At 44.6% G+C, this 26,052-nt stretch overlaps 1 protein-coding gene across 1 annotated transcript in view; it reads right to left on the bottom strand.

The window, feature by feature from the left end:
• The window catches only part of CFAP46 (cilia and flagella associated protein 46), a 128,937-nt gene that overhangs the window by 53,595 nt on the left and 49,290 nt on the right, over positions 1–26,052 (bottom strand). The window contains 14 exon segments of the mRNA XM_074232114.1: positions 3,128–3,234; positions 3,581–3,778; positions 7,018–7,164; positions 8,959–9,054; positions 9,056–9,086; positions 10,024–10,122; positions 11,070–11,218; positions 11,949–12,098; positions 13,217–13,465; positions 18,007–18,212; positions 20,549–20,708; positions 23,513–23,696; positions 23,985–24,123; positions 25,539–25,623. Coding sequence (XP_074088215.1) covers positions 3,128–3,234; positions 3,581–3,778; positions 7,018–7,164; positions 8,959–9,054; positions 9,056–9,086; positions 10,024–10,122; positions 11,070–11,218; positions 11,949–12,098; positions 13,217–13,465; positions 18,007–18,212; positions 20,549–20,708; positions 23,513–23,696; positions 23,985–24,123; positions 25,539–25,623 — 2,000 coding nt within the window.

Here is a 26,052-nt window from a genome sequence, read left to right as displayed (position 1 = left end):
TATTGTAGCCGACTGTCAAGGAGTTTAAGTAGAATGAACAGAGGAGAGATATCTGGTGACAGTGGAGATGGAAGAATTAAGTAAGGATTTTTAAGGATGGAGGAGACATGGCATATTTTTAGGCATTAGGGAATGAGTCCCTACAGAGAAATATCAAAAATAAGTGAACAGAGCGGGCAATCTGTCGGAGGAGACAAGTTAGAATGTACTCACCTGAACAAGTAGGAGGGTTAGAGGGGTGTGGTGGAGAGGGGGCAGAAGCCACCTCATAGAAAATGAGGAAGATGGCAAAAGAGTGAGTTTACATTGAAGAGACTCCCATTTCTTTCCCACTCAAGATTCTCAGCTAGGAGAATGAATGGATAAGGAGAGTTATGAAAGACTGAAAAGGGGATGAGGATGTTAGGAAGAGCCTCTGAGGGTGAGGGGACAGGGAGTTGATAAGACATTCATTTTTAGAACTCATTGATTTGCTTATTTTTAGCTCATTATTGATCAAATACAATCAGTATGTGATAAAATGTTTGTATTTGTACTAGACATGTGGGCTATGCTCTCATGGGGCTGCTCCCATCTGGCCTATTACTGTCTTTACTGATGGTCCATGCTATCCCTACTCTCCTAGATCAACCACCAGCTGCTTGGTCTGCTCTCCTCACCCGATCATCTGGGAAGCCAGGAGGAGCCACATCCATCAGGCTGGTCCTAATCCCCCACTGTTTAGTGCCACCCCCCTCATAATCGTCTTCAACAGAGTGGGTTCATGGCTATATTGTTTGTGACAGATACATCTCTCCCTATAGATGGTAAGTTCCTTGAGGACAGGCTTTTTTAAATTTTTGGTATCCCAGCAACTAGCTTAGGGCCCAGAGAAAGATGAGATGAAGAAAGGAAGGAGGAAGAGCAGGGGCTTTCAGTCTTCCTTCAAAACCATCCATCTCCTGGAATGGAGGAGGCAAGTATGCTTTCAATGCTTTGCCCGTGACAGCTGCCAACCTGAAACAAAAGGGAGTTTGTCCTTTCCCTAAGTGAATAGAAAAATGCTTCATTCATTCTGTTCCTATGAAATCTGGTGGGTCCTGCTGTCCTGAGCCTCTTCTTCCACTCTCACTCATTTGGTGACCTCAGCAAACCTTTCCTTGGGCTCCATGATCACCTCTCTACAGATCTCAGTTCTAGGTTCTCCTGAACTCTAGGGTCCTACATTATCACTTTGGACTCTTTGAAATGCAATGTTCCAGAGAAGGCTCAAAGCTGAACTGGTCATCTTTTGATCCAGGTCAATCTATCCTCCAAACATTCCCATCCTATGTAGCAGTCACACAACTGTAGTTCTAGTTTCGGCAGCATTTCCAATGATCCAAGCCCTTTCCTGAGCTCTTTTCTGCAGGCTGCTGTTGAACAGTTGTTGCAGTTGTATCTGACTCTTCGTGATCCCATTTCGGGTTTCCTAGAAATACTTCTCCAGTTCATTTTACAGACGAGAAAGCTAAGGTAAACAGGATAAAGTGATTTGCTCAGGGTCGCCAGCTAGGAAGTGTCCGAGGCTGGATCTGAACTCATGAAGATGAGGGTTTCTAACTCCAGACCTGACACTCTGTCCACAGTGCCACTAGTTTCCTGCTAATAAAATGAGGGGGGGGATCATTTTTTGTTTTATATTCCCATGTTAGATTTGGGCCTTCCAGGCAAGCACTTAAAAACTTTTTCTACTTTTCCTTGTGATGGACAATGCCATCCCCATTCAGAGAAAAAACAGTGGTGCTGAATGCTCTGCCAAGTGGACTGGTCACTTTGCAAAACTCATACTTCCCCCCTTCATGATTTTCCCCTTGTTTTTGATTTTTCTTTTATAACATGATTAAGATAGAAATATGTTAAACATGATTGTATGTGCATAACCTGTACCAGATGACTCATTAGTGTGAGGAGGAGGGAGTTCAAAAAATGTGGAACTCACAAGTTGAGAAAAAGATGAATGGTAAAACTGTCTTTGCATGTAATTGGAGAAATAAAATAATGTACAAAAAGTTTTAAGTATCTTCTGAATGGAATGGAACTCAGGGCAAGAGTTCACGCTCCACAAGACCCTTTGCAAGGAGTTCCCAGTTCATAACCTTCCCCTTCTCTGTCCCATTCCAGGGCTGGCCATACTCTAGGAGCATGGCTATCTTTCATATCTGTTGGAGTTCCAAGATGTAGACTTGGGAGCCATCTGTATTAGAGTGATCTTTGGGTTCTAACCCCATGGGAACTGATATAATCCCAAGGGGGAAAAAAAAGTAACTTGGAGAGAAGAGGGATCGAGCTAAGAACCCCAGGGAGCCCATAGGGAGTGGATGGGAAAAACATTTCAACTAAAAAGTAGAAGTTAAATGATTCTAGAGACAGACAGGAGGAAAGTCAAGAGAACTTTGATGGAAACAACACGGAACAAAGGCATTGGAAGCATTGAGTAGAGAGTGGTCAATAGTATCCTAAGATATAGTGAATGCTTACAGGAGGACCAAGAGATCCCCATGGGATTTAGCGGATTGAGGCTACTAGGTCAATAATGTTGGAGTCCCCAAGTCAAATGGCAGCATTAGAAGGCAAAACACAAGAGGGTGAGAAGTGACTGGGAAGTGAAGAAACAGGACATGGCATAACTGGAGACACTGCTGAGAGCTTGATGGGAAAAGGAAGGGCTGGAGGGAATGACAGGATTGAGACCAGTCCAGGTATGGATGGAGGCAAAGAAGAAGTCCTAGATCAGGAGAGACTGAAGGGGAGACGGCAGAGGCAGACAGATGGACCAGGACCCAGTCAGAGTCACAGAGATGAAGGCTTTCTGCCACTCCCATCTGGCAGTGGTAGGGTAGTGAGGGTGTCACATCACAATGGGGAGAAATCTCTCAGGAATAGTAGCAGACCAGAAGGTTCCATGCTCTGAGAAGGGGTCTGGGATCCTTTTCCAGAGGGAAGCTCTGGTAGCTGCCCCCTGATCTCTCACATGCAGTATTATCAGAAGACATTGGCAAGTGAAGACTGTAGGACCCCAACCTGAGCAGATGCCATTGTGTACCCTCAGGCCCTCAAAGAGCAACAAGGTGTTGACTCTCCTCACAGGCTTCCTGGGGAAAGTTACCTGGCTTCCAAAGATGTGGCTAAGAATTGTAGGATGGGCTTCCTGTTGGGTCTGTCTTGGATCAGAGAGAGGAAAACATCGATGGTCTTCTGGATGATATTGGGAATCTGGGGAGAAAATTGACACTGAACCTGAGGCAGTTGGAAAAGACTGAAGGGAAGGCATCAACCCACCCAGGAGGAGGCTGGAAAGTGGGAAAAGGGGGAGTAGGGGAGGAGGCCTCAGGATAAGTGGGCAGAGGAGGAAGGAGGAAGAAAGGAGGAGAGATCATGGGAGGATGATTCAGGGAAGGGAAGGGAAGGGAAGTAAAGGGCAGGAGGACTCCACTGAGATGGGAGCAGGGATGGAGGAAGCATGTTCCAGGAGCTCCAGGTAACCTCAGTGGCCATCTTCCCCCCCCCCCACTGGAAGTGGTACTCACAGGAGCTGAAGAAGCTCTCAGAGACTGCTTACCAGAGACTCTCTTCCGTTCTCTTGTATCAAGAGTGTCTCGGTTAGTGCTACTGTGGAGGAATACCAGAATTCTTCACTTCCACCTAGATTTTGGGCTTTCTCAATAAATTTCCTGGCCTGTTCGTATTTTAATTCTTTCTTTGCCAACTCAGCTAGAAGAAACAAGCACTTTGCCTCTGCACACACATCCCCAAGGTCCTGAAAAAGGAAGATGATCCTATGACACCAGAGGCTCAAACATACTTGCATGTATGTACCCACAATGCTCACCCACACATGTGAACACCCCCCCCTTAGGTGCATACACATGTGTACAGGCAGGAACACATACACACACGCAGACCTACACACACTGCACATAGGGACATGCAGATACACACAGACACTCATTTTGGTGGTTGAAAGCCTGACCTCAGTTGTAAGCTATTCCCAGCAGGTTTCCTTATTACTTTGCCAAGGAATTCCTAGAAATGTCACATAAGACATGAACATCAACACGTGGCAGAATTTTTGACCTTCCTAGGGAAGAAGATGCTCCATGGTACCCTGGAACTGCAGCCTGGAGACCCCCCCCCCCAGCTTTCCCTTCCAGGTTGTCAGTCTATATGGTCCCTGGATCTGAAGAAATTCTTTGTTTCCCAGATCATCCCAGCCCACAATGAAAGAGAATATCTATCTCACTTAAGGGTGGTTGAAGAATTTTTAAAATTCCAGGACCTTACAAATAATCACTAAGAGCTAAATGAATCCCCATAAACATCATTGTGATGTCACTGGTCCTTTTCAGAATTGAAGGACCAACCATCACCACCATTACTACCAGCACCTTTGGAGGGGTCTGGCAACTGGAGGGGCTGGGAGGGATTTCTCTATAATATGTGGCAGTTTCTTGGACAGTCACACACACACACACAATGAAGACCAGAGTCCTGATGCAGTCATCATGATCCCAAAGATCATTTGTCCTGAGGGATCTCCCTTTTATTCTTTCCTCAAAAGCCTTGTCAGAAGCAGTTGAGGCAAACTTCCCTGGCAGTGAAACCTCTACTCAAATCAAGGTGTGGGGATTTTTAAATTTCTGGTGACCTGGAAACCTTTTCCTCCTCAAAGGAGTGAAGAATTCTGACAAGGAGATTGGCATCTGTGAGAAGAATTACAGAAATTCTCCAATGAAGGTGAAATATGAACCCATGACACCCCCCCCCCCCATAGGGAGAGGTAGAGGGATTAACACAAGAGATGGAGATCCTTTGGAAGCTTCAGTGAAGGTCCATGGACCAACTGGCCTTTGGAAAAACAGCTGGATTGTTTGCTGATAATAAAGGTGGGTGTTGATAAACATGAGGTTTCTTGGTAGAGATTCAGTGGTTAAAGGTTGGCACCACATGAAGTGATATGAATATGAAAGGCGCCATCTTCCATCCTGCCACTCTGTCCCAAGGAATGGCCACTTCAGTATAGCAGGTGCTTGGTAGGTTGGGGGGGAGTGGGAGAGGAAGCTGCTGTTGATGAGGATGTGACTACTGGTGCTTCTGCTGTTGTCATTGTTGCTTAATGAATGGAAGAAGGGAGGAAGGTGGACGTGGGCAGCTCAGAAGCATTGTTGGCTATGGCCATTGTTGACTGTGCTAAGCCCTAGTCCCTGTCTCCTGGAGTTCCCAGGCCTATGAGGCAAGCACCATGCACACAATGAGACCTAGACAGGTAAAGTCAGGGGTGATCACTAGAGAGAGGGGCTGCTTGTACAAGAGGGGATTTGAACATGATCTTGAAAGAAGCCAGAAAATGCAGGAGGTAGAAATGAGGAGGGGCTCTGACCCTATAGTATGAGGGATGGCCAAGGAAAAAGCCTGGAGGTAGAAGATGGAAGATAATACCACTGGAACCCAGGAAATGTGGAGGGTAGTGGGAAGGGGCCAGACTTTAAGGGCCTTTAAATACCAAACAGAAGATTCAGAATTTGATACCAGAGGTGATAAGGAACCAAAGGACTTTATTGAATGGAGGAGTGTGTATATGGGACATGGTCAGACACGAACTTTAGGAAGATCAATTTGATAGCTGAGTGGACTGGAATGGGGAGAGTTTGGAGGCAGGAGAAAGTCCTAGAGCATAAAGCACCAGATCTGGAGTCAGGAAGACTCATTTTCCTGAGCTCCAATCTGGTCTTACACACTTACTGTGTGACCCTGGGCAAGTCACTTGACCCTTTCTTCTTCAGTTCCTTCATTTGCAAAAGGACATGGAGAAGGAAATGGTAAAGCACTCCAGTATCTTTGGCAAGAAAACCCACAATGAGGGATCAGACATAGAGTCAGAAATGACTGAACAACAAAAGAGTAGCCCTAGTGAGGAAATGATATGGGTCTGTCTGCACCAGGGTGGGGGCTGAGAAATGTTTCTGAGAGAATATGTAGGGGCAAAATCATGAGGACTTGGTGATTTGCAAAAGTGGTTTGAGAGTGAAGAGTTGAAGGTGACACCTAAGTTGAAAGTGACTGGGAGGGGCGGCTAGGTGGCGCAGTGGATAAAGCACTGGCCCTGGAGTCAGGAGTACCTGGGTTCAATTCTGGTCTCAGACACTTAATAATGACCTAGCTATGTGGCCTTGGGCAAGCCACTTAACCCCATTTGCCTTGCAAAAAAAAACCCAAAACCTAAAAAAAAATGACTGGGAGGAGGGTGGTGTTTTCGACAGTAATTAGGAAGGTTGGAGGAGAACAGGATGTGAGGGAAAGAAAATAAAGTTTGGTATTATGCACGTACAGTTGAAGATATGTAGCAGACTTCCAAGTTCAAGATGTCTGAAAGGCAGTCGGGGATGTGAGTCTGAAGTCAGTAGAATGACTAAGTGCAGGACAGGTAGATCTGAGTCTCATCACCATAGAGATGGTTATGAAATTCATGGGAGCTGATGAGGTCCCCCAGGAAAGTTGACTAGACAGAGAAGGGAAGGCTACTCAGGATAGAAGCCCAGGGACATCCATTGTTAATGAGGGTGATCTGGAAATGGATCTAGCAAAAGGAGGAATGGGCAGAGAGCTGGGAGAGCACAGGAGAAAGCAATGTTCCCAAAACCTGGAGAGAAGAGAAGATGAAAGAGGAAGATGTGATCACCAGTTCAAGAATGAGGAAAAAGGCCTTGGATTTGCCAGCCAAGTGATCACTGGTAACTTTGGAGAGAGCTGTTTCAGGGAATTGCTAAATGTGGAAACAAAGGAAGTCAAAGAAGGAAAACATGAGAAGATCCCCTTCTTTCTTGTTCTGAGCATTGGGGGAGTCAAAACTGGATTCATCTTAGACCTCAGCTCTGTAACCTCCTATGAGAAACGTCTCCAAATCACTGAGCAGAGTATTGGATATTTGAATCTGAATATTTTCGAGGAGAACTGGAGAGATCTGGACCCCGCTGACACCAAAGACTTGGGGGGACTCACCCGAAAGGCAACCTGGGCTTCCGCAAGGAGCAGCCAGGTGGGCTGATAGGAGTACATTTCAAGAAGCACTTCAGCCTTGTACATCCACAGATATGGGAAGGAGATACCCAGCAAACCTTTCCCTGTCTGTTCATCGATCTCTAAAACCTGTAACACAACAGCACTATTAAAGACGATTATCCAAAATCAGAATAGTGACATTTCTATGGTGTACAATATGTGCCAGCCATGATGCAAGCTCTTTATGATTATTATTTGATTTGAAGGTATATCTTACAAAAGAGAAAATCAAGAGGCAAAGAGTCATGCCCAAAGTCACACAGCTATAAATGTCTGAAGTTGGATTTGAACTCAGGTCTTCCTTACTCCAAGTCCAGTGCTCTATCTAATGTACTCCCTGTCTCTAACCAGAATCGCCAAGAAAAGGATCCAAACAAAAATGAAATGTGACAAAAGTTGGTAGGATTTAGCATCAAAGGTAGCTTGAGCTGAAGTGAATCCATCCTACTTAACTAAGGAAAAGAAGGTCTAAGTTTGTGAAATAAAACCTCCAGTTTTCATCAAGGACTCCCTGGACACAGGGAGCGCTGGTAGAGAATCTTGTAAAAGAATTCACACATACACACACACAGTGTGTGTGTGTGTGTGTGTGTGTGTGTGTGTGTGTGTATGAGTGTGCACTGTATGTGAGTATGTGCATGCCTGCTTCTGTGAGGGTAAACACCGGTCAGTCAGGTGGAACAATGGGTGGAGTGCAAGACCCGAGTTCAAATCTATCCTCAGACATTTCCTAGCTGTGTGACCCTGGGCAAGTCACTTGAACCTCTTTGTCTTAGTTTCCTCATCTAAAAAATGAGCTAGAGAAGGAAATAGAAAATTACACTATTTTTGCTAAGAAAACCACAAATGGAGTCATGAAGAGTCAGACATGACTGAAAAACTGAGCAACAATAATATATGAGAGGGGAGAGAGGGGGAGAGACATACAGAGAGAGAAAAACCTTGTAAAAACATAGGTAGGCATCTTTAATCAAAATTGTGTCTCCAAGAGCTTGATGTCCCCCTTGAGTCTCATTCCCCTAGTATTTCTCTCCTGCCCCATATCCCTTTAAATTGTGGCAGAGTCCAGGGGCATTCCCTGGGGGGCTTGAGATGGGTCCCTCTGGATAGCAGGGATGGCAATCAGTGCTACCTGCCTGCCCAGGTTCGATTGTGTCTCTGCCAACCTTTCACTCAGGCTAGACCTTGCTGGAAAAGTTATCAGAGAACTCTCAGGGAAGAACTGAACAAGGATCCTGCCCTTTTTCTTCTCTGCTCACAAATAAGGTAGAGGTCCTTCATTTTCTTTTCCAGATAAAAGACCAATTTGAATTAAATGGACACTTCATTGCTAATTGCTTCTAGAAGTAGTGCAGTCCTTACTTCATCTCTGCAAGTCAATGGAATGATTTCTCCATTTGGGAGATGCTCCTCAGCTCCTCATCTTGCATCTCCTTGGTAGAATTCCCCAGTTAGCTCTTTTCCAACCCTCCAGCCCCACAGCAATCTAATAGCTCTTCCCTGCCTTGTTCATGAAAGGTTTATGTATGTCTCCTGTCTGGCTCCTCCAGCTTTGAGCTGGTTCAGGACTGACTGGAGACAGACTACCCTGGCCACTGGATGTGAGAACAGCTTGGATCCTGTGTGAAGCACCCCCCCCCCCCCCAAGGAGCTTGCAATTTAGTTGAGAGAGCTATACTGTCTCTTATTATAGTAGTGTTCAGAGTCAAGCAGATTTGCAGGGGTCATTACTCTGGGGGAGGGAACAGGGGAGGAGAGGGACAAGCAAAGCCTAATGGATGTTCGTTGAATAATGATCACATATAGCCCAGGACAAATAAACCAAGGAAAATCCCAGGGGTGCAGACAATTGATCCAGAGAAGAGGCTCCTTCCCAATTACCTTATCTTTGTCCTCTAGGACCACAGGTGTAGGTATGTTCTGCTTCATGGGGCCATCCTGTTCATTGGCCACTTCTTTCAGAAATTCATTTTTTTTTATCTTTCTTTAATCTAACTTCATTTCTACAGCTAATTAGAAGAGAAGTTTAAAATACAGAATTGAGGTGTTAAAATCTATGCCAAAGACATGAAAAATGACTGCTCCTGCCATCCCCATCAGAATCTGTAAATTCCTTCTCAAATTAGAGTACCCCACTGATTAAGCTCTTCCAATGGCAAGATATTCCGGAATGATGAGAGAACTGGTGACCTGTTTCCCTCAAGGCAGACCCTTTGAGGTAGCTAATGCCCCCATGGATCTCTCTACAAGAGAGAACCTTGGGGTGGAGAGCAGAAGAGCAATTTGTATGTGTCAGACTAGGATACACATCTACATCCTGACTCTTTCCATTTTTTCAAATTAATAATTGCAAGAATCCAACTTTTCTCCATCTTTCTCCCCTCAATTGAGAATGACAAAAAAAACAACCCCCCTGATATGAACATGTGTTCTCAAGTAAAATAAATCCCCATGTTAGCCATTTTCCAAAAATAAAAAAAAAAAAAAGTTTCGGTCTCTGTTCTGAGTCCTTCACCCACATCAGGTGAGGGGGAGGTATACTTCCCTAGTCCTTTGGAACTGGGATCAATCACTATGGTGACTCCAGTTCCTAATTCTTTCAGAGTTTTTTTACAATTTTACAGTACAGATGTCATTGGGTCAATTGTTCCCCTAGTTCTGCTGACTTCCCTCTGCATTGGTTCTTGTAAATGATTCCAGATTTCTCTGAAACCATCCCCTTCTTCATTTCTTATAGCATAATCACAGTCCATCACAATCATATACCTGAACTTGATCAGCCATTTTTCAAATGATGGGAAGCCATTCAGATTCCTTTTCTTTGCCACCTCAAAAGGAACTATTTTAAGATGTCTTGAACTGTGATGTCTGGACTGGTGGGTCAAGTGATCTATTCTACTGCCCTTCTTCTCTCCTGAACCGGGAACTCCCTGGTACCACACCTACCTGGCTTGCTCCAACTCATTGATGTAGACCCCTCCCACAATTTCTTCATGGAAGACTGTTGCTTCTGACAACCGCAACTCAGAGCAGACCAGAGCCAACCTGTGGACATAAGGGGAGATGTTAAGCACATTAGGAGCACTGACCAGAGATGGGCCAAGGGCCAGCCCTGCTCCTGCCCAGAAGAAGAGACTCTCCTGGGGACAAGGAGCCCAGGCAGCTTTCAGTCCAGGTCTCAGATGTCCTGGTCAACACTTTAGGAAGCAAGGGACCTAGGTGAAGGAGAGGTGTCAAGTAGGGGCTGCCCCAAATCCAAAAGGTCAATTTACAGAGCTGGGGGATTAGTCCCATTCTCCTTCTCCCTGGACGTTAGTGTCCTTTTCTAGAGAATGGGCTTAAAGGCCTTAGAGGTCTGTGATTTCAAAGGAAACATTTAAAAACAGAATACAAAATTTAAAGAGAAAAATCAGCCTGCAGTGTTTCAAATGGCAACTTTGATCACAATTCTCCCCTCCTCCTGGAACCGCTCATTGTCAACCTTGGTGGGCAGCAAAAGGAAGTCTGCAGAGCACCTCTCCAGGGAAGCTGCCTTCCCCAAGGTTCAGGCACATCTATATTTCACCAGTCAGAGGTTGGCCAAGAAGACACTTGGCTGCCTGGGAAACCACCCCTGCAGCCTCCATAGATCCAAAGTGGTCCAGGTCTTGGTCCCCATAGCCTCCCTCGCCTCATTAGGTCTGCTTGCAGCACTCTCACTTGCCTTCCTCACACCAAGTACCTCTGCAGAACAGCACTGGCGACCTTAGTTGACCTGTTTGTCAGTATTTGGAGTGGAGAAGCCTCAGCTCTTAAGTAACTCTGTTCTGAGCTGTCCTAAACCATTCCTAATTTCTGCCTTGGGAAAAGGAGACAGGGGCAGCTGCGGGGTACCACGGGGCCAGAGTCAGAAACACCCAACTTCCTGAGTTCAAATCTGACCTCCCTTTCTAGTGTCTAGTCTAGACTAAAAAGTGACTCAACAACAATAAAAAGGGACGGCCTGTACAGACCTGAGGTGATAGAGGTCGGACAGAGTTTTGCTTTCTATGATTAGGTCAGAAATCACCACAGCAAACTGGAGGATGGGAAGCGTGAGGTGGGTGAGGTAAATCGAGTTCAAGGCCTTCACCAATTGGTCCAGATAGTACAGGCTGAAATTCTGGGCAGGCACAAAACACACAAGACTAGTGACCGGAAGAAGGACAAAGAGGCTTCAGGGGTGGGGGCAGGGACTGAAGGGTGCTTCATACTTTTAGAGGGAAGGAAGGGAGGGAGGGAGGGAGGGAAGGGAGGGAGGGGGGGAGGGAAGGGAGGGAGGGGGGAGGGAAGGGAGGGAGGGGGGAGGGAGGGAGGGAGGGGGGGAGGGAGGGGAGGGAGGGGGGGAGGGAGGAGGGGAGGGAGGGAGGAGGGAGGGAGGGAGGGAGGGAGGAGGGGGGGAGGGAGGGAGGAGGGGGAGGGGGGAGGGGGGGGGAGGGGGGAGGGAGGAGGGAAGGGAGGGAGGAGGGAAGGGAGAGAGGGGGGGAAGGGAGGGAGGGGGGAGGGAAGGGAGGGAGGGGGGGAGGGAGGGAGGAGGGGAGGGAGGGAAGAAGGAAGGAATGGTGGGAGGGAGGGAGAGGAAGGAAAGGCATGGGTTTCTCTCTTCTCTCTCCTTATCCAGAAGTAGAGCTTCTCAGAAACCAGAGCCCAGAAGGAGCCTGGCAGGAAGCCAACACCTCCATTCCTCCTACACTGAACAATGTGTTTGAGCTCACCCATACACACAAAAAAGAAATCTCCAGAAATGCTTTCCTATATTGGCACCATATCATTTCTGAAGGTATGGGCAGGGGGTGGGGGACATTGACATGGAAAAGGTTGGGACCAGGTAGATAAACCAACATATTACTTACAGGTTTCAGGATTGTTTTGCTATTAATAGTAGAGTCACTGGCATCCTGGACAAAGATGGCAAGTAAATCCTTGTGGCAGTGGTAGAAAGCCCATTCTTCCACACTGGCTGGAAGAACGTTAAGTGGCTTCTTGGCCATTAGCAACCGGGTCTGCCAAGAGTGGAGATCAACATTAATAGCCTCATGGATTGATGCTACAGAAGCACACAGGCTAGGGTTTCTTCACTTTTTGATTATCAGTGTCTCTAAGAGTGGTCTAACCTTTTAAAGACCCAATTAGGGGTTTGTCAAGATGCACCAGGTTTCTCTATGAATCTCACTTAATAATGAGCAGTAGGGTTTATCAGGAGAACTCAGTGACTCTCCCTCCCATCAACCATCTGATGTGATCACAGGGAGATGGAATTAGAAGAGGACCTCCCTCCTAGGGAGCAAAAACACCTGGGTAATACTTCTTGGTTTTTGTTTTTGTTTTTTGTTTTTTGCAAGGCAGTGGGGTTAATGACTTGCCCAAGGTCACACACTTAAGTAAATATGAAATGTTTGAGATCTGATTTGAATTCAGGTCCTCCTCATTCCAGAGCTAATACCTCTAATTGCCCTTAGTGATGGATGATGAAAGTGAATTTTGTTAAGAACTTCATCCCTTTTGGAAAGCACCAATGTATTTTTTTCTTCCATGGACTTCCTTCCCCCCACCCTCACCAAGCAGTGATGATTTATGACAGAAACCTGTGGTTGTGGAAACATGTGCTAGCCCAAGAGAGCCTGCTCAGAATCTCTAGACCTGACAGTCCCATCTACCTTCCTCCAACTTTGTTTCCATTTCTTAGTGTGGGTTAGCAATTTGCAATCCAAGGGAGTCACTGTTTGGGGAATCCTGAGGTTGGGAGTTCCTCAATACGACAGTTGGGCAATCATTTCTTCAACTGCATGCTTCTCAGGGAATAAGAGGACATCCCCAGGTGAGGCTGTATTTGGGGAACCAGAGTCATCTCCTGCTCTGTCTCTCTCTCTCCTCTGTCCTCTCTGAACTCCTACTTTCAGGAGAATGGGGAGTGTTTATGCAGAAATGGCACAGGTGGAGGGGACATGGACCCTACTCATCCAGAGCTTGGCATCAAAGAAGCTTCCTTCTGACTGACCAGAGAAACACTGGGAGAAAGAAGTGTCACCTTCAGCAAATGAGTCTCCCCACCTGTGTCTGTGCCTCCAGAATCCACTATTTACACCCAAGATGGGTTAGCATCCAAGAGAAATTATCTCACCCCTGTTAACTCACGGCTGAGCTTTTTATCTTTATCCTTGCCTTTCTTCTTGCCATCTTTGTTTTTCTCCTCTTCCTTGACTTTCTCTTTCTTTTCCTGTTTGACTTTATCCTTCCCTTTCTTGCCTGTTGACTTCTCTTCTTTCTTGCCTTTGTCTTTTTCCTTTTTTAGGGATGGAGATGGCTCATTTGGTTCCCTTGCACTTTCCTCAAAGGTGAGAAGGATATTTCCCACTGTTTTTAAGGAGACCTGAACAAAAGAATGGAAAAAGAAATCCTGCACCGTTAGCAATGAATACTCTCCTTGTATGCATTACTTCACAATCCTACAAGAGAGGACTAGGGAATAGGAACTTTGGAGCTTTCATAGAGATACTTGTTGGTGCCTCTTTATACAAAGGCAAATGGGTCTCTTTTTGCAGGGGGGGGCGGGAATAAGAACAAGTCTATTTCTGGAGTCCATTTTCCCATTACAAGAAGAAATCTCACCTCTTTTGTCAAAGACTGTCCTTTGATCTTCATTCTTACCCCATCTATCCACCCCCCCCCCCAAATTATGGAGGGCCAGTCTCTGGGAGTACCCATCCTGTACCAATGACTCTATTAGCACCCAGAGAAGTGCTATTGACCAGGATAGTCTATGAAAAATAAAGAAAAAGACCAAAGGGGCTTTTGAAGGGAACCATTTTTCTCCTTGATATATCTTTTTCTAAGTCCCACATGTTACAAAATATTCTTAGCAGCTCTTTATGTAGTGGCAAAGAATTGGAAAATGAGATGTCTATCAATTGGGGAATGGTTGAACAAATTATGGTATATATGAATGTTATGGAATACTATTGTTCTGTAAGAAACCATGGATGGCCAATCTCTAGAGAAGCATGGAACAAAATATGGGAACAGATGCTGAGTGAAGGGAACAGAATCAGGAGAACACATTAACAACAGAGGAAGAAAAACAAAACAAAGAAAAATCTACAGATTTAGAGAATATGTTCACTTTTTAAAAATGTCTCTAATTTTTTCTTTATTATTTCATCATTTCCTTTCTTTTCTCTTAGTCTTAATTCTTTATAGAGAAGATGACTAATCTGTAAACATGCCAAACACAAATGTACATGGACAATGTTCACTAGACTGTGTTGAGGGGAGGGGGGGGTGGGAAGGGAGAGAGGAAGGAAATTATACAACTTATAAATATACATGTGAATATGAATGTTGCTAAACTTCCATAATATGTAATTGGCAAAATAAAATATAAATTGTGAAAAAAAAGAAATACCTTTTCCTTTTCTATGGAACGTGCTATACCCTATTGGACATGGTATGGATCAGAGTGCCATTGATGCCAGTGGGACTAGGCTATGGAAGCAGAAGGAGGATTGTTGAGAACAAATGGGAGCTGACCTTTTCAGGAGATGAGATGAGTAAGCAAGACTCCAGGCCAGGCACTGTTTGAATGCTCTGATTGCTTAGGGTTGAGGAAGAGAGTATTACAGAAGGAAGTAGACTTGGTGGAGATAGCAAGGATTAGGACCTTCATTCCTGGCAAAGCCACTGAATGCATCATCATGGGCCAGGGAGTAACCACACAGAAATGGAAGCAGAGAACTAAAGAGCATTTCTATTTCTTAAGGTATCTTTCTTTTCAGTTGCATTTTTGTCTCTTTTTCCACTTGGCCAATTCTACTTTTTAAGCAACTCACAAATGGCCATTGCGGGTAAAGAAAATGCATATGTGTGATTTATCTCTATTTAAGCAAAATATTTTATAGTTTTTCATGCAACTCTTGAAATAGTGGTAAGATGAGGGTTGCATAGTAAAAGTCCGATGAATTGGGAATTGACTAAAGGACTGGACCCAACAGATGCTCAATCATATCCAAGGTCAATGTGGCAGAAGCTCTCAAGTTATTTAATACTGTTCTCACAGACTTGAAGAAAAAAAACAGAATTTTTATTACATAGAAAAAAAAAGAAAATGATGACAGTAAACTCATTGAAAGATAGAATCAGGACATAAAAGATTCATGACCTTAATCATTGACCCAAATCTCAAAGAAAGGAATGAAATAAAAATAAATGTATGTTTTATATCAAATCACAAAAATCAATTTCAGAGGGAGAGGCACAGTTAGAGAGTAGCTTACTGGGAGAAAAGTGTTGAAGCATCATCATGTGGAAAAGGAATCAACTTTTCTTCAGATTGTCCCCAAAGATCATTCCAGGGAACAATGATGGACAGACAGCAGGATCAGTTGGGGCAGGACTAACAGATCTCCCATGATTACTAGTTAACAACTGGACTTAATGCCACTGAGATTTTGCAAAAGATGTGAATTCAGAAAGCCCAGGTAGGTACAATGGGAAAAATATATACAGAGATGGATCAATCAAAAATAACTGACAGTGCCAAAGTCAAGCATAGAGAAGACTCATCTTGAGTTTTTTGAATTTGCTGAAGGAGATGATCTACAGTGTGCTGAAGAGGACTAATCACCATCAATATTGATTCCTCACATGGCATTTGGTATGAAACTCACTGTCTCTATGCAGTTTAGAGGCCAGAGAGAAGCCAGCATATAAAGATGAGAGGAACATGCAACTCCATCCCAACAGTCACCATCTCAGGGAAAAGGCTGTAGGATCTAAAAGTCATTTCAGTTCACAAGACTTCATCCCCCAACAGAAAGAAAACTTCAAGCACCAAGAAATCATTTCGGATGTCTTTCAGGTGATTGATGGATTCTTTCAATTTCTATTTCACCCTGTAATTCTGGGATATCAGGGCAGTTTTCCTGGATAATTTCTAGAAATATTTTCCTTGATAAATTTCTTGAATATGATGTCTAGCTTCTTTTTTTGATCATGGATTTCTGGTAATAATTATAATTTTAGAATTATCTCTCTGATCTATTTTCCAGGTCAGTTGTTTTTCTGATGAGATATTTCAAAATTTCTTCCATTTTTTTCCATTTATGACTTTGTTTTATTGTTTCTTGGTGTTTCATGGAATTATCAGCTTTGACTTAGTCAATTCTAATTTTTAGGGAATTATCTTCCTCAGTGACCTTTTGAATCACTCTCTACATTTGGTCAATTATGCTTTTTAAAGCCATTCTCCTCTTCATGAATTTTTGTACCTCTTTTACAATTTGCCCACTTCTATTTTTAAGGCGTCATTTTCTTCAGAATTTTTTGTGTGCCTCTTTCACCAAGCAGACTCGCTTTTCATAATTTTCTTGTATCATTCTCATTTCTTTTCTAATTGTTCTACTATCTCTTTTTTAATTTTGGAAATCTTTCAGGAATTTTGAACCTGCAACCTATTTCTCATTGAGATTCTGCATGAAACTGTTTTAACTTCTTTGTCTTCCTTTGAGTTTTTGTCTTAATCTTTCCTGCTACTTACAGTCAGGTTCTTTTCATTGCTGTTTACTCATTTTCCAGTCTGTTTCTTGATTTTAACTTATGTTAAAGTTGGATTCTGTTCCTGGGCACTGTCCCAAACTTCAGGTTTATTATACTATTATTTTCAGAGTTAGCTCTGGAGGTCTGTAGGTTTTAGATTCTTTTAAGGTGGTATGACTGAATAAGAAATGTGGTCACTGCTCTCCTGGTCTTTACCCAGTGCTCTGCTCTTTACTCAGAAAGGAATTTTGTTCCCCTGTAGCCATCAGTGCTAGTGTTCCCCCTTTTCCTGGGACTATGATCAGGTCCCTCACTCTCCTATAGCTGTAATTACTATTGTTCCCCTCTCTATTGGATTTGAGACCAGTGTCTCTAGTCCCATGTAAATGACCACAAACATTTCTCTACACCCTGTAACTGTGATCAGAATCCCCTGGACCCTTTTCCTTAAGTCACAAGTGCTATCTATTGCAATCACAGGGTCAGGTCAAAAAGAGATAGCATTTTTTGGCTCTGGGATTGCAATTTAGAATTGCATATGGACAATGTAACAGGGACCTGGAACTAGTTCTAGCACAGGATTCTCTGAAATCTCTTACTAACCAGGTGTCCCACCATCCCTCCTCCATCCCCATTCCTAGGCTGAGAGCTCCTGTGATTGCTGCTGCAGCCAGTGAAGGCATGCCTAAGCCTGTTCTATGTGACCTGCAGTCTGGGGACCCATCACTGCTGAGATAGGTCTTTTCTAATGACCTCATAAGTTGTCTGGGGCTAGAAAAATGTTTCATCCTAAGCCTGTGTTGGCTCTGCCAGTGAAAAATTCAATTGGAGGCATTGTTCTAAGCTGTTGGGAGGGGGATTTGGGAGTGCTCAACTGAATGATCTACTCTGCCATATTGATTCCTGAAACCTAAGCACACTTCTACTGATTCAAAGCAAGTCAATTATTTGAAAAGCAATTATTTATCAATATCATATCAATCAATATAATATCAGTATAACTAAGTAGTAGTTTTTTTAAAAAGAAAATTAAAACTGTGTTATAGGGCACTGCTATTCTGACTAAGGCAAAGCATGTGAATGTGTGACCTAGAAGAAGGTAAGGAGGTTAACAAGGAGCAGCCTGGGTTTGAAGCCCAGCTTGCAGGTTATGGACTGTTGGGAATTTCTTGGAAAAGAAGGCAGGAACCTGACATCTCAAAGGATCTCCCAGGATTTGGCTTGTGTTTGATTGTCCAGTCAATCTCCCAAACCTTAGGTTTGAGACCTGCCCTTATTCCCATAAAGGCAGGTTGTCACAGCTCTGACTTCTTTGGATTAACAGTAGCAGCCCATTTCAGTGGGGGGGGGGTGCTTTCCCATGGAAGGTTGGGTTCTTACCTCCCAAATACGCATGATGCACCTGTAGGCCATCAAACAATTCTCCTCATATTGGGAAGACCCACCCCCTGACACTAGTGCCAAGAGGATGTGGGCATAAGCTAGCATCTCCAGCTGCCTCACACTGTTTAAGGACTCTATGGTCACCTTTGGAGTTGCCTCAGAAGACTCTTCCACATGGCCCTCTGGGTTTGAGGTCACTTCCTCTAGAAAACAAAAGGAAACCCACATTTAGCAAATACCAATGTACAAAGTACTTCTAAAAGGAAACATACTGGGCCTCAGAGGGGACAGCACATAGCTTCAATTCAAAGAGAAGTCACAGGTTTTCTTGGGCACATGGAGGAGAGAGAGGAAATGAAGTCCTCACTTAGTCATCTGCCCTTTGCTACTTTCTCATCCTTCCAGTCTTCCTCTCCTAGCCTTTGACCTGCTGCACAGAGCTTCTTGGAAGCAAGTTCATTATCACTCAGATCCCAAGATTCCATCCCAGTGACCAGCACTGGCATTGGAGCCCAGATGACCAGGCCTGGTAGGCCAATGGATGACCTCAGATGCCTCTCCATGAATACCCAAAGTATTCAGGCCAAAAGAAACAAACTTGAAATGCAAATGAAAGTCAAATTGCACCTCCTCAGTGTCTCTGGGACTTAGCAGGAGGAGCCCAAGAACTGGACTATGACTCTGGAAGAGAATGCTTTATATCCTCAAAAGAAACAAGAGAGAAAAATGGGGGGGGGGGCTAGAGAGTAGAGTAGCAGAAAACTTGGGTAAGGCTCCACAGAGACAAGAGACTGAAGCAAAATTGCCACCAAAATAAACCATAGAACAACTGGTCAGCAAGAGTTAAGGGGCCAAGAAGAGTTCAGCAAGTGACCACCAACCTGGTATGACCTAATATAGAGAAAGGGCTTCAATTATCTAGAAATTGGCAGGCACTCTCTCCCTGCCCCAAAGAATTTAACTTCTTCCTTCAAAAGGTGGAGGAGCCAGAAAGTCATAATTCCATCCTGGATCTTACACTTACAAATAAGAAGCAATTTCTTTTGAGGGTATAAAGATGGAAACCTTGGATAAAAGTGAACCCTCCAGGGAAGACATACCATCATGGCCTGCATTCTCTGTTTTTAGAAAACAAAATCATAGTATCATTATGAAAAGTTAAAAGGGAGATTGGGTCTAACCCTACTGATTCCACAGAAACAATAACAGCAAAAATGACATCTCCCCTCCCCCCCCAAACCAAACACATCCTTACACAAAATGCATGAGTGATCATTTTACCATTGCTGGAATGCCTCTGGTGATTGAGAACCCTAACTTCCCAAGACAGTTCTCTCCACTTCAGGAAAAACCTCATTCTTAGGAAGTTGTTCCTTCAAAGAAGGCTTCATGAAGTTTAGAGAAAATGTAGGTAAGATCCTGTGTGCTAAAGAAAATTCTAAAGGGGAATCTGTCCAGGAGGATTGGGAAACTTTCAAGAATGAAATTCTAAAGCCCAAAAGAGAAACTAGTAAAATGAGAAAGAAAAGGGAGAGAACCTGGAGTCTGACGTGGATGTACATCAGCTTAGGAGTTCATGGTCTAAGGCCTGTGAAAACAGGATCAGGTGTAATATAACTTGTGGGAAGCCTAAGGACAAAGTGGAGGGTTCTTGAGATGACACCAGGGCAGGAATGCTTCTCAGCAGTGACAAAAATAGCAATGAGGGGCTCTCTGGGTAGATATTGGAGCAGCTTTCTTGATATTTGTGCCTCTTTTCTCTGTCAAGGAGAATCCTCATTCGAATAGAAAGAGAACAGAAATGGCCAACAATGAGTTGGATACACTCAAGATCTGGAGTGGAGTCTATGGAGTTGATGATACTCAAGATCAGGAAGGAAAGGGGGGAGAGAGAGAGAGAGAGAGAGAGAGAGAGAGAGAGAGAGAGAGAGAGAGAGAGAGAGAGAGAGAGAGAGAGAGAGAAAGAGAAAGAGAAAGAGAAGAGACAGACAGGCGAAGAGAGAGACAGAGAATAGTTACCCTTGATGAGTTTAAGTCACTGTGGTTCTAACGAGTTGCGTTTTAGGGTAGAGAAAGAGCTTCAGGTAAAGAGAAGTCACTGACCCTGTTTGCCTCATGGGTCAGTCACTTCACCCTGTTTGCCTCAGTTCTCTCATCTGTAAAATGAGTTGGAGGTGGAAATGGTAAATTACTTCAGTATCCTTACCCAGAAAACCTCAAATGGAATAACAGAGAGTCAGACATGACTTCAAGTCCTCCCCTTAGTTTGTGCCTTTCTTGAGGACAGGGCATTTTTTCCCCTTATATTTTTTGTATCTGCAGGGCTAAGTGCAAAGCACCCAGAGGAGGTGCTGAGTCAATGTTGGGGTTTGGTTTTTATAACTTGGACTCAGGTTTTCAGATGAGTCATTGGTTTTTGGTGGGGTGAGACACATGTTGCCTCTGGGGGCAGAGAAGGAGGACCTCTGAGGGCTGGACAACACGCCAGGAGGAGGATCCTCCTCCACACCACCATCCGCCATTGGGATTGGGAACACACCCATCTCCTCCATGCCAGGAGTTTGTGTCTTCATGAAGAGTAGGAGGTCAATGGCCCAATCCAGGTGAAACAAGATGTTGTTCAGAGGAAACTGATGGTTATAGAGCCACTCAGAGAACTCCAGGAGGTAATCGATCTTCTTCCAGGTGCTCTCAGGTTTCTTGGGGGGAAAAACAAAAGAAAGCCCAAGGAACAGACTGAATAATTGAGGAAGCAAGCCAAGGCAGTTGAAAGGCACCAATAAAACTGGGCCAATGGGGGAGTCTAAGAAGTGCTCAAAAATGAACGGAATTTTCTGATGGAGATCCATGAAGGCCAGTGCTGGGAGGCACTCAACTGAAGCCCAGGGACATCTATGTTCTGACTCAAGAGACCAGGGCTCCCTGCCATGTTTTTGGAATAAACATTGATGAGTATTTATGGGCCAAGCATAACAACAAAGGCAAAGCTGAATTTTTGTTCACTCATTAAAAAAAGACCAACAAGCAAGCAAATCACCCCAGGCAACAGCTACTTCGCCATGCCACTCTGCCCCCCCCAGTAGTGAGGGGTGAGGATTCTCTCCCATTTGCCTTTCTTTGAAACTGCTCCTTGCCTGGTCCTAGGCTATCCCAGAGTTCATGGTGGGAAGGTACTTCTGCCTCTGCCTTCCCCTTTCACCTTGAACAGGGAGCTGATCTTGGACAAGAGTTAACGGCTCCATTCCTTCTGAAGAGGGTACTGGAAGAGCACTCTGCAGCTCAGCTTTCTGCTTAGCAGTCACAGAGCATGGGCATCAGGGCCTTGCCACCCACCCTATTCCTGTTCATCAGGTCATCTGGGCTGCTGCTCCAGAATTTCTATCCCAGTTAAGAGCATAAGATATTCAAGAAGGGCAGAGCAAACATTGTCTCTTTGTATTTGGGGAGCGTACACAATCCATGGCACCACAGCACAGCACATGTTCATTCATTCACTCATTCATCTGCTCATTTATTAAGGGTTTATTTATTTATTAATTTGATAAGAGTTTATTCTAGTCATCCAGGCATCCATTCATCCATCCATTTTTCTGCCATATTTTAGTCATGTCCAAATCCATGTGGGGCTTTCCTGGCAAAGATACTTGGATTTGCCAATTCCTTCTCAATTTTACAGATGAGGAAACTGAGGCAAGGATAGTAAAGTAACTTACTCAGGGTCGCTCACACAGTTCGTAAATGTCTGAAGTAGGATTTGAACTCCTGAAGAAAAGTTTTCCTAATTCCAGATTTCCAGGACTGTGCATCCCACAGGCTGTGCATCATGGCACTCCCTAATTGCCCCATCTATCCATTGACTCACTTGCTATCTCCCTTTGCCTATCCCTCTTTCACTTACCTAGTTGAATCCATTGATTCGATATCCCATATCTGAATCTGTTTCTCCACACTCCATCTATTTATCTTTTCACTCAAAGAATCGGGGAAGAAATGCCATTCTACAGCTATCCAAGGGAGTTGAAGGATGGGTTCAAGCCAGGCACACCTAGGAGTGGTCTGGGTGAGCTCTGGCCCCCTCCTGATATCTAGCCCATGCTGTCACCCTCTCTTCTGACATCTGTCTCTGATTTTGGCAACCAGGCCCAAGAAAAGCAACCATGGTGGCTGAGTGCTCAGAATGATGGGGAACCTCTGAGGGCTATACTGCTCTGGTGTTGCCAAGGCAACCTCAAGTAGGACTCAAAATTCAATAAATTTAGGTACTTTTTAGGGATGAATTAATTAAGTGTTTGACCAAATATAGCCCATGACTAATGTTATAAATATCCAAATGATCCTCGGCAGAAAAAAGGTTCCCCACCCCAGCTTAGACCATCAAGAAAAGGAGGAAGAGAAAGGGAAAAGCATTTAAGTATCTACTTTGTACCAGAGGACAGACCTTGAGTCAGGAAGATCTGAGTTCTAATTTAGTCCCAGATACTAACTGTGCCACATATCACTTAACTCTGTCTACCTCAGTTTCCTCATCTGTCAAATGAACCAGAGAAGGACATGGCAAATTACTTGAGTATCTTTTCTAGGAAAACCTCAAATGAGGGGCAGCTAGGTGGCACAGTGGATAGAGCACCAGTCCTGGAGTCAGGAGTACCTGAGTTCAAATGCAGCCTCAGACACTTAATAATTACCTAGCTGTGTGGTCTTGGGCAAGCCACTTAACCCCATTGCCTTGCACCCCCCCCCCAAAAAAAAACTTTAAACCTCAAATGAGATCCCGGAGATTCAGACATGACTGAAACAGGCAGTGGACTTGGCAATTTTGATATCCTGTGATCCTCAAAACAACCCTGGGAGAGAGGTGAAGGGACTTGTCCAGAGTCCATGGCTCTTAGGTGTCTGAGGCTGGATATGAATCCAAAACTGACTCCATGTCCAGTACCCTATCCACTGTACCATCTATTGCCATAGCCTCAATATAAAGGAATATATTTTCAAAAAATAAACAAAGCTAAATTGGCCCATTACTTACTAAACTTAAATGCCAACCCGAGGGAATAGTCAAGTCTCCTCAGAGACCTCCTTGTTCTCTACTGGTGCTTTCCATCTACAGAGGACTGCTTCCTCTGAGAAGAGTAGCCTCCCCAGACACCTGCCCTCCTCTGACCTGCCCCTAGTACTGCCTGCCTCACCAACATCCATTCCAAGAAGACCAAGAAACATCATGAGCTTGGCCACTGGGACCCCTGCTGCCCTCAGCAGCAGGTTTCCCATGGAATGGGAGTAACCTCAGAGCTCCTGACCCACTTGTCCTGGACACAAGAGAATATGATACCTCCTATTTCTGTGGCTGAGATGAATCCCCTTTCTTAACAGGGGAGGAATCTCTCCAGAGGAGGAATCCCAGACCCTCCCCCTTCATACCACAAAGCTTTGCAGGAAGCAGTTGGACCTACTGACCATTGGCTTGTCCTGCTTCCCCCAACCCCACCAGATACCCAGAGCACACCTGCAGGGCATGGATTGCATTGTAGTAGCAGTAGAGACTCCCCAGGAGGTCCTTGGAGCTGAAGGCAAGGCAATGCCACATGTGGGACAAGTAGTCCTCACTGGTGTCCTTGAACTTTTGGATTTCCATTGAGAAGTTCTGGCCAAGTTTGGCCTTCACCATCACTATGTGCTTGAAAATCAAACTGTCAGAGAGAAAGCAAGAGTGGGGGAGATTCAAGGTGCCTCACACACTGAATCCCCTTGAAGTTCAGTGCTGGAAGAGGAAGATGGGCAGGAGAAGAAACTGAGGCTCAGCTGCAACGGAGAGCTTACAGCCAGGAGTGCTGACATCATTGGGGAAGCAGAAACTCTCTGGTCCTCAGGGCAATGACTTCATGAGACTCCCCTCCCTCCCTATGTGTCCCTCCCATGGACCCCTCAGGACCACAGCCCACAACAACCCAGAGAAAGATGTCCATGGATGCTCTTACAGATGATGTCCAGTTCGAGGCAATGCTTGAATGACTGTCTCCAAAGTCCGGAGTCCACCCTGCAGGTCATTCTGGTCAACATGCATTTGGAACAAGAGCTCATACAGGGCTACTTTCAGGGTGGTGTCATCATCGGTACCTTTGGGGAAAGCCAACGACAACATCAACATTGGCTTTTTCTACTGGTCACACACTTGACTGTTTAAAAAGAATTACATGATAAGGACAAGGAAATCGTTCACAGTTCTTGAGGAAAAGAGGTCTACTGCTGAAAAGCCAGCTGAGAGATACTGAGGTCTGACCTTGGGACAACTGATGAGGGTGAAGGCTGCTTTCTCCAAACCCATCATCATTATCTCCCACATGAAATTAGTTAGTTATTCAACATCTAAATGTGGGACTATGGCAACAAACCCAAGGGGTGTGCATTCCTCTAGAGTGAGGGACTGGGCTAAAGGGTACACTGATCATCATCATCTACAAAGCAATTACTATGTCAGGTGGAGGGAGCTAGATAGTGGATAGACCACTGGGCCTGGAGTCAAAAGACCTGGCTTTGAATCTGGCCTCAGACATTTACTAATTCTGTAACTCTGTTTGCCTTAATACACAGTAAAAGGAAATGGCAAATCATTCCAGGATCTTTACCAAGAAAACCCACAGACAGTACTGGCATTCTGTGGTTCACAGGATCACAAAGAATTGGGGGGGAAGGAACTTTAATTATCCTTATTTCACACGGAGAAACTGAAGTAGGCAGAAGTGAAGGGTCTCATAATAAGGAAGTACATAAGGTTGAATTTGAACTCATGCCTTCTTGATTCTAGGACCAGGACTCTGTACATTTCACTACCTAGATGAGTATAGTCCAAGGAAAGTTGTGGAGAGGAAATACCTTCACCTGGGGGGGTGATGGGATCAGGAAAAGCTTCAAGAAGGATCAATATAGTTTGGCATGGAGGTGGAATGGGGGACAGCCTGGTAAAAGGCATGGAGGTGAAAAATGGGGTACTGAGCTCAGGAAACAAGGGGATTACCAGTTTGGTGAAAATACAGTATTTGTGAAGGGAAATTGTATGTCGTAAAATAGGAAAGGAAAGTTGGAGCCTGTCTGGGCAGGGTTTTAACTGTTAAGCTTAGGAAGTTGTATTTTAAATTAGAGAGAGATGATAGGGAGCCATTGAAGTTTCTTGAGCAGGACAGTGACATGATTATATTTGCTTTAAGAAGGTTATCTTAACAACTATATAGAGAATAGATCAGAGAAGGGGGAGATAGGAAGCCAGAGAAATCCAATTCAGAAATCATACAATAGTGTAGCTGAAAGGTTACGGTGCCTATGCAGGGAAGGGGTTTGGATTTCTGTCTGATTCAATGAATTACAAAATATTGCATGGTTCCCAAAGCAGGTCAAGTGTTTACCTCCTCCTTGGCCATTGCTCCAAGCAATTAATATATGTCTATTGTGAATATCTATTCACATATGTGAAGACACATATGCACATATATCTCCACATACACCTACCCACACATGCAAGCATTATCTCTGCAAACCTGCTTGGAAGTAGCCATCGGTGTTTCCACTATACTGAAGATCCATGCAGGGCCATTGGTGCAGAATCAAGGACTTTTCCTTACTCTACAGAGAATAAACATAGGACAGTTGGTGCCATGCTCAGTCTTCTTGCCAATCGTCATCCTTCTGGATTCTCTCATAAGCTCTGAATGAACATTTACCTGGGGAGTAAATAGAGAACTCAGAACCCACAAAGCCCCTAAGAAACCCATCAGGGCCTCCACATATGGGGCTTACAAGCACCAAAGACCCTGGGTCAAGGCATACTCTGGTTGGGGACCTCATCCCTTGCCTTGGATGGAAGGCCTGATAACCAGGGATGTAGGACCTGAAGTGCCAGACCAGAACCTCCTTGCCATCCCATTCTCCACTCACCATGGAAGCTGAAGCTCCTGCCTTTGCTCAGCACCAAGTGCTACTCTGCCCCAAGTCAGGAAAGTCTCCCCCCCCCTTGCCTCTAAATATCTCCCTCTTCTTCTCCACCTGAGCTTC

Source organism: Macrotis lagotis, chromosome 4, assembly GCF_037893015.1.
Source record: "Macrotis lagotis isolate mMagLag1 chromosome 4, bilby.v1.9.chrom.fasta, whole genome shotgun sequence".
Taxonomy (NCBI): domain Eukaryota; kingdom Metazoa; phylum Chordata; class Mammalia; order Peramelemorphia; family Peramelidae; genus Macrotis; species Macrotis lagotis.
Note: the sequence above shows the minus strand (reverse complement) of the source record. Positions and strands in the feature narration are given on the sequence as shown.